The 11,671-nt window shown below is 35.2% G+C and overlaps 3 protein-coding genes across 6 annotated transcripts; 1 reads left to right on the top strand and 2 right to left on the bottom strand.

Annotated features, from left to right (window-relative positions):
- Positions 1 to 543: 543 nt before the first annotated feature.
- LOC122531136 (calcium uptake protein 1 homolog, mitochondrial-like) lies at positions 544 to 2,511 on the bottom strand. The gene is made up of 6 exons (XM_043658762.1): positions 2,162 to 2,511; positions 1,974 to 2,090; positions 1,528 to 1,652; positions 1,332 to 1,459; positions 1,108 to 1,192; positions 544 to 767 (listed from the first exon to the last, which is right to left on the bottom strand). The coding sequence occupies exons 2-5, from the start codon at positions 2,046 to 2,048 to the stop codon at positions 1,158 to 1,160; spliced, it is 363 nt and encodes a 120-aa protein (XP_043514697.1). The 5' UTR covers positions 2,049 to 2,090; positions 2,162 to 2,511; the 3' UTR covers positions 544 to 767; positions 1,108 to 1,157.
- A 774-nt stretch (positions 2,512 to 3,285) lies between these two features.
- Positions 3,286 to 5,600, top strand: LOC122531132. 2 transcript variants are annotated; one of them, XM_043658756.1, is made up of 6 exons: positions 3,286 to 3,482; positions 3,719 to 3,964; positions 4,041 to 4,155; positions 4,649 to 4,846; positions 4,921 to 5,130; positions 5,211 to 5,600. In XM_043658756.1, exons 2-6 carry the CDS (start codon positions 3,807 to 3,809, stop codon positions 5,265 to 5,267), a joined length of 738 nt encoding a protein of 245 aa, XP_043514691.1. In that variant the 5' UTR covers positions 3,286 to 3,482; positions 3,719 to 3,806; the 3' UTR covers positions 5,268 to 5,600. The 2 variants fall into 2 exon arrangements, with proteins under 2 accessions (XP_043514691.1, XP_043514692.1); XM_043658757.1 differs by having other exon boundaries at positions 3,286 to 3,616.
- LOC122531130 (hydroxypyruvate reductase) lies at positions 5,497 to 10,178 on the bottom strand. 3 transcript variants are annotated; one of them, XM_043658752.1, is made up of 7 exons: positions 10,086 to 10,178; positions 9,063 to 9,203; positions 7,749 to 7,900; positions 7,210 to 7,562; positions 6,843 to 7,061; positions 6,176 to 6,616; positions 5,497 to 6,089 (listed from the first exon to the last, which is right to left on the bottom strand). In XM_043658752.1, the coding sequence occupies exons 2-7, from the start codon at positions 9,195 to 9,197 to the stop codon at positions 5,845 to 5,847; spliced, it is 1,545 nt and encodes a 514-aa protein (XP_043514687.1). In that variant the 5' UTR covers positions 9,198 to 9,203; positions 10,086 to 10,178; the 3' UTR covers positions 5,497 to 5,844. The 3 variants fall into 3 exon arrangements, with proteins under 3 accessions (XP_043514687.1, XP_043514688.1, XP_043514689.1); XM_043658753.1 differs by lacking the exon at positions 10,086 to 10,178 and adding an exon at positions 9,824 to 9,845; XM_043658754.1 differs by lacking the exon at positions 10,086 to 10,178 and adding an exon at positions 9,559 to 9,709.
- Positions 10,179 to 11,671: the final 1,493 nt, after the last annotated feature.

Below are 11,671 nucleotides of genomic sequence, written 5' to 3'. Positions count from 1 at the left end.
TAATTTGTGAACTTCTGCGATTGTACTTTCTTAATTAGACTCCCAACTTTCTTTTCATGCCCCATTTGACCTCTAAAATGCCCAAATAAGCATTTTTAAAATTTATTAGTACCAGTAGTTTAACGCTAGATGGCGCCACCATGTCCAAAAACCAAACAATTTATTCTAAATGCAATTAATTAATTAATTTCATAACAAATCGGTATAATATTTTGCAAAGAATGTTTTTGTAAGTTAATTTGATTTCTGGGTAGTTTAAAAATTCTGTTTTTAGACTGATAAAATTTGTTTCCCTAATTATACTATGGAGAGGTTAGTTCCACTTTCACAAATTTTGATTGGTAAAAGAATTAATTAAACAGATTACTATATGAACTTTTATAATTTTATTCTTATAGTTCTTTTAACATATGTAATGATACAGATAAAGATTGAAATAAATCAAAATACTTGCTTTAGTAGCATTTAATTTTTTAGCATACTATATTTGAAATTCGAAAATTTCACTTATCTGTAAACATAATTAATGGAATACATAAAAGCTTTACGCACACAATCTTTATTTAATCTACTAATTATTAACAATTAATACATATTTCTTTTAAATTCTCTTGTGTTTTAATTATCAAAATGCATATTATAATTGACTTTTAAACATTTTACTACTGATTCAATTAGTTTGACAAAACCTTTTGACTTTTCTAATCCTCTTAGAAATCTATTCTTCATTACAGCAACAAATTCTTTGTTACTCATTTGACCATCCATTAGAAATTAACAAAAAAAAGAATGCTATTACTATAAAATTAATGAATTGTTTTATGATGTAGATTTATGATGTAAATATCCTAAAAGCCTTTATATTAGAAACTTCATACTTGGAGACATACTTTGTAGAATGTTACCACACACAGTGATAAAATAATGGATATTACTTGTTCAATAGTATAAAGTTTTTAATAATAATATGTCAAATATTAAATTATGTTAATTAATAATAATATGTCAAATATTAAAGTATGTTAATTAATAATAATATGTCAAATATTAAACACTAGATCTATAAAATAAAAATATCCTTTGTATTGCATTGTATTGTAAACTTACTGTTTTCGTCAAAAATTGTGTAAACAACTTGTATTACATGGTCACTAAGATCAACATGAGCCACTGTTTTTGCCATTTAAGGTAACTGATAAAATAAAAATAAATATATATTATAAATGCATTATTTGCAGAGATGACAAATATATAAAAAAGAAATTTAAGAAGTTCAATTCAGTGAAATAGAAAATTCAATTTATGAAAAATATTTTGATGTTATGACACACCTTGCTCAATTGATGCCCCAGCTATGTGATAAAACGTTAATGCTATATCTACGTTGTTAATGTTATTTAAAAAATGGAAAAATTTTAAATATTCGTCTTTATATATTCCTTTTGGATTATCCTTAAAACTGAAAGTAATATTCAAATTTAAAAATTTTTTTTAATTTTCATTTATAATGTTTTCTTATATACATACCGCTTTTTTACAGTTTTCCTAATTCTTGCTATCTTTTTGTCTGGATATCCAGCATATGCAAGCAATAATTCTGTAAAATCTACTTCGATTATTCGACCATTTTCATCAGGATTTCTTCTCTCAAACTGTAACAATTTATCTTTTTTCATTTATTGATTATTATTCTTTGTGTATATAACAGAAATTGTTGAAATGGATCTTAGAAAAAATAAAATAAACTTTTTATTATAAATGCTATGATGGATTTTATCTTATTATAAAATTTTTATTTTACTATTTATTGAAAAACATTTTATAAAATTGATATATCAATCTTTATAGAAAAGAAGCAGAAAAATATATTTGTAATAATTTTTATTTTTAATCTCTTTAGTCATGAACAAACAAATATGATAATTTATTACAATAAATATTCAAGATTTTTAATGTAATATTTTAAAACTGACTTCTAAACTAAGTATTTCTCTTTGCAATTGCTGTTGAAACTCCAAGAATTTATCAATAGTCAACTTTCTTTTCATATTTTGACCAAAAAAGTATGTAGTCAATGCCGAATTAACACCCTGAAAATTAAATAAAAAATTACAGTTAGAACATAATTATTGAAATACTTTGTATAAATTAGACTGCTTACTAGATTCCATAATTTTTGAGATATGGAATAAAAGAAGTTCCCTCATAGACTGGATTGCATAATTATGGTCTCCAATTATTTTTTCAACTGCGATCAAGATCAATTTTAATTCAAATTTCGAATGAAGCTTACGAGAATTGAAATATTATTCCTGCCAATGCTTTGATCTACTGAATAGAATTTGCAAGTATTTATACAAGCATTTTATAGACCAAATGAAATATAGGAAGAAAGCTGACGATCTAATTCTGACGAAATAATCGCAAAAATTTATAAATTTATCCCTTTAGTTAGTCTTTTTTGCAAATGAAAATTTTTTCAATTTATGAACATTGAAATGCTAGCGTCGCGTAGCGGTGAAATCGTGAACTAAAATATGTTGCTTTCCTTGTCACACAATGTGTCCCTCTTTGTCAGGCGCGCGTATATATATCTGTCCTTGTCGCACAACATCTCTCTCCTTGTCTGACGTGCTGGAATATTGCTGTCCTTGTCGCACAGTATCTCTCTCTTTGTCTGACGCGCAAACATATCTCTGTCTTTGTCGCACACTGTTGCTCTCCCTGTCTATGAACAAGTGCTGCCATCTATCGGATTTTTCCAATTTGCCCTTTTAGTTCCAATGAAAAATTAACTGGCTCAGATGGCAGCACCATTCGTAGACAAGGAACGCACTACTGTGCGACAAGGACAGCGATAGCGATTAGTTCCACCGTTTCACCGCTACGCGGCACTAGCGTTTCAGTGTCCATAAATCGAACAAATTTTCAGTTGCCAAATAAACTAATTTAGAGGATTAATTTGTGAACTTTTGCGATTGTACCTTCTTAATTAGACTTCCAGCTTTCTTTTCATGCCCCATTTGTCCTCTAAAATGCTTAAATAAGCATTTTTAAAATTTATTAATACGAGTAGTTTAACGCTGGATGGCGCCACCATGTCCAAATAAAAGAGCACTCCTCACATTAATTGTAAATAATTAATTAATTACGTGAAAAATGAGTATAACATTATACGAAGGAGGATTCTGAGAGTTTATATTTTAACTTGACCCTTGAGTAGTCCAGAAATTTCGCCTACAATTCGATAAATTTTATTTCTAATTTCCGTACAACAGATCCTATCATCCTTCTTTCGTTGATATTTAAATTTCTGCATTATTGCGTTATGTTTAACAATCTACAAAAAATATCACTGCGTCTCCACGAATCATAGACGAACCACGACGTATTAGTTTTCTTTTTCTTTTATTTTGATAAGTATCTTTATGAAAAAAGTCGTAAGATAAACAGAGACAGAGATATCAGCTAAACACATGCATGTAATTCTTACGTCACAAATTAACAAGGATAACAAGTTATAAAACTAATCAGCTACAGGATAGTATTTTCTTTAATTTTTAGAAATTAATTTTGACACGAACATGATAAAATTGTAAAAGATCATTCCGAAGATGTGAGTCACGATGATGCATCGTATTCACAGAATGGAATGTAATTAAATGGAATCGTTTGTTTTGTTTAAAATATATATATATAATATATTTTACAATTATAGCTGTCAGGCGGTCGAAGGAATTAACAGTGCCAGTGCACGGAATGTTTTGATCGACAGTGGACAATAGTAAATCCGTAAATCAGATTCGATGACGATGATCAAGAAAAAAGAGATTTTGTTTGTGTTCGGATTGTTCTTAATCCTATTTTGCAAGCAGTCGTCCTCGGAATGTAAACAATTAACACCTTGCTCGTGCATATTCTCGAACCGGCAAGGATACAGTTTGATGCCGCTGGTTGACTCAATGTTGGTAGATCGAGCATCCTAACCTTCTCACGTATTGCGTGTTACTTTCCAACTAATGACAAACGTTTTCTTTTAGGCCTCTAAAAGCATTCGACGCAAAATTGAATTACACTTTTTTCTTTCATCCTTGCACGAACAAGCCACTATCGGACAATAGAACGAGCGAATGTTACAAAGGAGATGGTGTATCTGTAAGAGGATGTTCCATTGATTTGTCGTTGCACAATTTTCTCTTTTCCTTGAGTCTTACCATAGTTTAGCACGCGTACAAAATATTTGGTCATTTATGTAAAAAATTTGTATATTATGTGTTACATGAAATGTTTTGAAATTTTATTGGCACTGTAAAGAGATGCAACTATCTAGAATCTAAGGAGCTTGTTGCACAAAAGCTCGTAAAATTTTTGAATAGTCAGTTATTCATAGTATTATTAAGCCACAATATTTAACGAGATTGCTCTAATTATGTGTTTTAGACTATTATTTGTCATACTGATCTTTTACTTAACTCTATCTTGCGATAAATATTTTGTGAGTGCTACTCGTATTGATTTTCAAATTGATTTCAAAGCAGTGTCATTTTATTACCAATGAAATGTTAAAAAGTATGAAACACGTAATGGAATTACAAAAATTCCGTGCACTAAATATTGCATTACACATAACGTATTGTCCACATTTCAGTTATGTGCCACAAAGAACAATGAATTCTTTTTCTTGGGTAAGGCAGAGGACACAGAGATAAGTTTAGAGATGGACAATTCAAAACCGCCTGTTTTAACGTTTCATCATAATAATATCACAATAATTATAGCCCTAGCCTGTTGTAGTTTATGTGAAACACGTTTGTATGTGGAGGCTATCAAATCCGAGTCTGAATTTGTAAGTTTTAAATAGTATTTCAGAAAAGATTGACGTATATTTCTCTCTGTTTTGAACTCTCATTTTTGTTTCAGCATCTAGTATTGTCATCTCTTTATGCCTGTAAAGTGATGATGCGTACCAATAGCCTTTCTGTCGGTTCTACATTGTTGATTTACTTCTCTGTTGCGTTTGGAGTTTATTTCATCGGTGGAGCGCTAACATTGAAGTTACTCAGAGGAGCAACAGGTTGGGAAATGATGCCTAATCACGAATTTTGGCGAAATCTTCCCTCACTCGTCAAAGTAAGAACAACAACAAAGTAAAAACAATGTAGATTTTCTTATTGCTCATCCTCGCCACTGATTTAATTTTATTCCCGCAGGATGGAGTCGTTTTTACATTCAACTGTTGCCGCCTAGATAGCTACGAAAGAATATAATCTTACGTTTTCTATGATCGACGTAAGATGTAAGTTCGATAGATTACTCTGAAAAGTCTTCAATTTAGTCAACGAGCGCATAAACAATTTTTTATCGTGTAAAGTTACCAATGACTCGGGCATGTACATTTCTCATATTTTTTTGGTACGTGTGTGTTTGTGGAAAATTTTATGCGCGAAAGTTGTTGGATACGTGTTAATTATATTACATACAAAAAAAAAATGCTGGTTATTTTGTGATAATATTTTATTAATAAACAATTACAATATAAAAAATACTAGTGCGTATACATGTAACGTAATATACACACGTGCACGTATGCACACTCAACCTACATACACACACACATATATATATATCTTTTTGTATATTTTTAGTTTTCAATACATGTATACGTATATGAGATTTATAATGAAAACAATCCAGTCTATTCTTTCTTCCGATAATTTTTTTATTCGAGCAACAAATAATAGAGTCGAACGACGTGTTACCGACTTGTGTGAAATTAAGTTGTACTAGGTTTCGAAATACTGCGATTTTTTTCTTGTAATTGTTAATTTTGAACGACGATGAATTTTAGAAGGATTCGATGCCGTTAACACACACGGAAGCTTCTTTGTCGGTTTGAATCACCGTCCAGCTTCCATTGACACTCACGTTGCAAATGTTGATGCCTTTCGTAGAGAAGGCGCTCACGATTTGTGCTAGATCTTGGACGTTGTTCGTTTGATAGAAGGAGACGTGGTCCGTTAGAGCAATTCCATTGGTGAAGTGTGCATCATTAAGCGAAAGTAACAGCGACTTGTTGTCACGGATGGTTCCTGAAATTTTCCTTCCTGTCACTCTTTTTGCACATTTTCACTTACAACGCAGAACAAAAAGTATACGTCATGTTTCGTAGTCTTACCTTTGATCAAGTGATCTTCATCAGTCTGGACAACGATCGCTTCGACATCGGCTGATTCCTCGTAGCTTTCTTCCATTTTGATGCCTCTCTCCTTAGCCAGTATATGTGCATTTATCATGTTCAAACCGTTCTTTGTTTGCCCTGATAAAATTCCAACGAGAACGGCCGTGTGAACGAACGATTTTTCTCGCATGCTGGCACCGCCGACTATTTGACTGTGTACAGTTACGTCCAGCTTTTCTTTTAAGAATCGACCAATCAATTCGCCCAGCTTCTTCGACAGTTCGATCCACGATGCATTTTCACCTGACATTGCAGCTTGTAACACCGGTGCGTTTACGATTCCAGTAACTGCGTATTTCGTCGATTTGCCGGATATCGCTATAAATTGTTGGGCCATCTCTTCGGCCACCCGCTGCTGAGCTTCCTCGGTGCTTGCTCCTGTGCAAGACGACATTGACAAAGTTACAAGAGAAGGCAAAATATATCATATCATATCATTATGCATACAAAGAGATTCGTGACCAAAATTGTTCAAATTACGATATATAAATTCGTATTCTGTGACTTAGTTTTAATATCTCCGTTGCAACAGCACTGCTCTTTAGAGTTGCAAGTGTCTACGTCATTTGAACGGATGGAAAAATGCGAATCTTTCTTTTATTACCCAAATGAGGAGTAGCGATGACTTTGGGATGTGCAATCAACTCCAAAGTGATTGGGTGTTTCGGTGGCTCTTCGTTGAACACGTCCAAAGCTGCGCCAGCGCAACGACCCGACTCCAACGCATTCAGCAATGCCTCCTCGTTCACGATACCACCGCGGGCTACGTTTATGATGTACACTCCCTGCTTACAATTCTCTAACGTCTTGGCGTTGATCAGATCTGCGCCAAAGAGTATCAATTTGTAAATTTCTTCGACGCTGTGGCCGTTGGCGTTGAAATAATTGTAACGATGTTGAAAGGTATTTGAAAGTATTTCGTTACGAGTAGAATAGACGATACTAATAACTAAATGGTAGAACGCAATTACTTTTCGTCTCAGGAGTAAGCGGCGTGTGCACGGTGATGTAGTCGGCTATTGACCATATTTCGTCCAGAGAGAGTTTCGCAACGCCAATCTGCTCGGCGGCCTGCTGCGTGAGCAACGGATCGAAGGCGACCACTTTCATTCCAAACGCCTGCATCCTTCGAGCCACTTCGCGACCTATGCGTCCCATTCCGATTATTGCCAGTGTTTTCCCCGATAACTCGAAACCCATGTACAGTGCTCTGTCCCATCGTCCTTCCTTCAGCGACTGAACTGCCTGAGGAACGTTTCGCGCCAAACTGCAGATCAACGTGCACGTCAGCTCGCAGGCGCTGATGCTGTTCGCACCGGGAGTACTGAAAAGTTACGAGACAACGTTGGCATTTTCATCGATCATCTTGGCTAGCCGTTCGATGCTTGGTTTGGACTCTTTGCGTATTTCCAACGCGCGCGTTGGAGAGTTGAAAACCGCAGAGAGAGAGGGAGAGGGAGAGGGAGAGAGAGAGAGAAGATAAAAAAAGAAGAGAAAAGAGTGGACATACTTCAACACGATGACTCCCTTTCTCGTGGCAGCCTGAAGATCGATGTTGTCGACGCCAGTACCTGCTCGGCCGATGACACGGATCTTTGGACATCGGGAAATCACCTCGTTGGTCACCTTCGTTTCCGATCGCACGATCAGCCCTTCGTGATTCTGTTTCATATACATAGACACATGTACGTATAATTGCACGAGTAACACGTTACTTGCAGCAGTTTGCAAAACTATTTATCGTTGTCGCTTATCGTAATATCTTTGGAATTTATTCACGTGTGAAATAATGGCCAAATTCAAAACTATATTTATAAATTACCATTTATATCTGATACCGACATCTCAACGAGATTTTTGTTAATGTTACGATATTGTTACTTGTCCGCGCCAAAGTCTAAGGTTACAGTTTTATAAAGAAAAATGCACTCGAATAATTTTCTCACTCAGTCTCATACCTCATTTCATTTAAACTAATGAGTATTTCTTTATATACTATATTTATAATGTACTATAATATACTATATTTATAATGTAAAGAATAATATAAATATATTATAATATATTTATATATATATATAATTATATATATTATAATATATTTATATATATATAATTATATATATTATAATATATTTATATTATTCTTTATATTATTATTTATCATTATAGTCTTCTTCTTTTCCCGTGAAAAACCGAATAAATAAATAATCTGCTTCTTTCGGAATAAAACAATCAACAAGATTGTACGATTGCGTTACTTTGACATTCGACGAGGCATGATTTACCTATTATACGTATACACGTGTGTTCGCAAAAGATGTCGACAAATGTACGAATACATAAATGCATTTTCTTTCTTCTTTTCGCGCTTATTCTGACAAATGGATCGCGTGTCGAGAGTAAATTCACGGAAATTGATTCACGCGCGTAATACAACTGCAGACTCGTTATCGGAAGGAGGAATCGGTTGAGTCGATAGACTCGAGACAGACAAGTACAACGACCCGTGTAGCCAAACCGGTATTCGTATTTGACGACTAAACTGGATCTAGCCGGTTGTGTATCGGCGATTGAATGCAAGCGGCAATTACGCGAGATCAAAGAAGGGAAATAGGGGCGTGAAAGCGAATAGCGAAACGCGTTGTTAAAATATGTTGCTAAAATACTTCCGACAATATCGACCAATATCTTGGGATATCTCAGTCTCTCGACATTAAATCGCGCGAAGGAAAATTGAATTGTTTTTGAAAAGGGAATCTTGCTAGGCGCTAGTCAGTCGAAAAAAATGAGAAAACGTCTTGAGAATCCTCTGAACGTATACCTGAAGTTCTTTTATCAGCTCTTGCTTCGACATCTTGTATTTGATGGCGACTGGAATGTCGTGGCGAGCAAGCAGCTCTCCGCAACGCATTTCCACAGGATCGCTTATGCAAACGCTTTTGAGCGTGATCGACATGTTATCCTTGAACAAACAGAGCCGTTGAGAGCGTGTTTACACAGTGTGTTTATGTAGATTTCCGCCAGTAACGCGTATAATAATAATTTGTAACTTCCCGATTTCTAGCAGCTTGTGGATGTTACAGATTTCGAAGTACCGGTAAAATAAAGTAATTACTTTCACCCGTTAAAGATTAAGCAATAGTTAATATTGTAAACTACTCGAATTTCTTTAAATCTCACAAAATCGAGGAAACGTATTGAACGCGAGAAATTTCCTTTATAATAGCCCTAATTATCGTAAGGTTATTGTCACAAGGACGTCTTAGAATTATTCAAATTCACAATTTCAGCTTTAACCTTCGGATCTGTTAGGATACCTCGATTCCACTTGTTTTTAAGCAAACCGGTGTATTTATTTTGGTCGTTCGATTTCACATTCAAATTTCTCGCGAGCTCCGAAAACTGATGCTAAGACGACGAATTCCACTCTGTTGCTGGCCCGTTGCTAACTCTATGAATTAACTTTGCGCGAGACGAGAATTAATGAACAACGATCGAGTTATGTAAGTGGACTATGTATAGAAAGCTTGACTGAAAAAAATTGTGGTTCGACGATGGAAAACTAACGTTGGAATACGTTACCAGCGGTGAGCGATCTTACGTACAGTGGCATCGTCGTGTTCAATGCAGCATTTGCAATGTTAATCAATTTCGTCGGTCAAGAAATATATAAATAACAATTATCAGGAAAAGAAATGTAAAATCTGATAATAAAAAAAAAAAAAGAAAAAGAAAAAGATTTCATTGGAAGAGTAAGACTAGGTACGTATTTATTGCCACTGTACGTGTAGATATAATTCGCGTTTAACGGACGAGATGTAACGTCGCGTCAATTGACACATACCTTGTAAAAATGCTTTCTAATATGCGAATGACGATTCAAAGCACCCAACACACTCCGCTGTTCGGCTCCAACCACAAACTGTCTGCTCCTTGGTGAATTATCTTCTTATAGCGGTGTCCCCACTCGCTCGAAACTCGCGCGTCTACCCGTCACTCTTCTTATTGTTCCCGGCCGAAAGCCAAACACACCGAGTCGAAAAGGTCTAGAGATACCAGAATCCTCCAACCTTTACTCTCTGCTCTCGAACTCTCCAATTCCAGTCGAGTTGTCTTCACAGTCTACCTCGAAAAGTAGAATCCTGCAAAACAGACAGAGAATCAACTCAGGTTAACTCGTCCCCTTGGCATATTTGACGAAACAGGTTTCTGTACTCACAGTTTCCTAGAAAATACGTGTAAAACGCTCGCAATTTGACAATTACGATAACGCGAAACACCGGCGGACCGGTGAAAGAAAATTCTGTCATATTTGTCACATTGAAATGATCGTTCTGCGTTTGGGAATCGTATAAGAAAAGGAGAGGAAGAGAAGAAAGAGAAAAAGGGAACGTTACACGTGATACCGCGATACGTCGGCTATATACCGCGAAATATGTATATTTTCCATTCCGGGGTCATCTAATGTTACATGACGCAACTCCTGCTGGGGGTCCGATTTAGCAATAACAATAATTATTACGCTGTTATCGCGGAACATGTGCTTATTTTTTCTTGGCATGTTTGTGTTACTTGACAGATAAAACCGAGCACAGCGCGTATTACGAGCATTAACGCGGCGCGACGTTCTATTTCTTATATAGTCGAACTTTGAACGTACACAGACTTGCGAAATCATTCGAATACGTTTAATTATTAACATTCAGGCAACATGAACTTTTGAAGAGATTATTGCTCTATGCTAGTCTCTCTGTAATAGCTCTAGCTTGTGAAAAGAATTAATTGTTATCTTCGATATATGTGTCGCTTCAGATTTCCTGTAAATTCACAAGAATTTGCAGCCTAATCGTAAAACGAATTTCAAAAATCAACTTTCCTTATTGTTTCTTATTGTAACAAATTCACCGATAGAAGAAACATTTCTGCGTTGAGGGATTGAAGCAACAATTTCCTAATCGATTTCTCTCAGCAGCCGTGATGCCACGGTCGTCGATAGATGCCGAGAAAGATGGAAGTGAGTGCGTATCTTTATTGACAGAAAAGATCGTTCATTGTCTGATAGAAAAAAGAAAAAAGAAAAAAAGCCAGTTCAAGCTGCATGGAGAAATCGATGGACCGGAGTTAACCGGTTACTTGACTGCGAACTCGGGACCCCTCGACGAGATAGCAGGAAAGAAAAAAAAAATACGCAGATAAGGCTCACATGATTCGACAGAAACAGGGAAAGAGGAAAGAGCGGAAGAGCGGAAAAGTAACGATAGATTAACGTATAGACGAGAGATGGAGAGTTGGCTGGGAATGAGAAAGAAAACGATGAATCGATAAAAAGTGCTCGGGATAGTGAGAGAATCCCATTACAATCGTATCACTTTTATGAAATTTTGATATTTCGTTGGCCATAGTTAACTATATACTATAAAATGATTGAAG

This window comes from Frieseomelitta varia, unplaced genomic scaffold (genome assembly GCF_011392965.1).
Source record: "Frieseomelitta varia isolate USP_RPSP 00005682 unplaced genomic scaffold, Fvar_1.2 scaffold_376, whole genome shotgun sequence".
Classification (NCBI taxonomy): domain Eukaryota; kingdom Metazoa; phylum Arthropoda; class Insecta; order Hymenoptera; family Apidae; genus Frieseomelitta; species Frieseomelitta varia.
The sequence above is the reverse complement of the archived record's forward strand: the minus strand, read 5'-3'. Positions and strand labels throughout refer to the sequence as shown.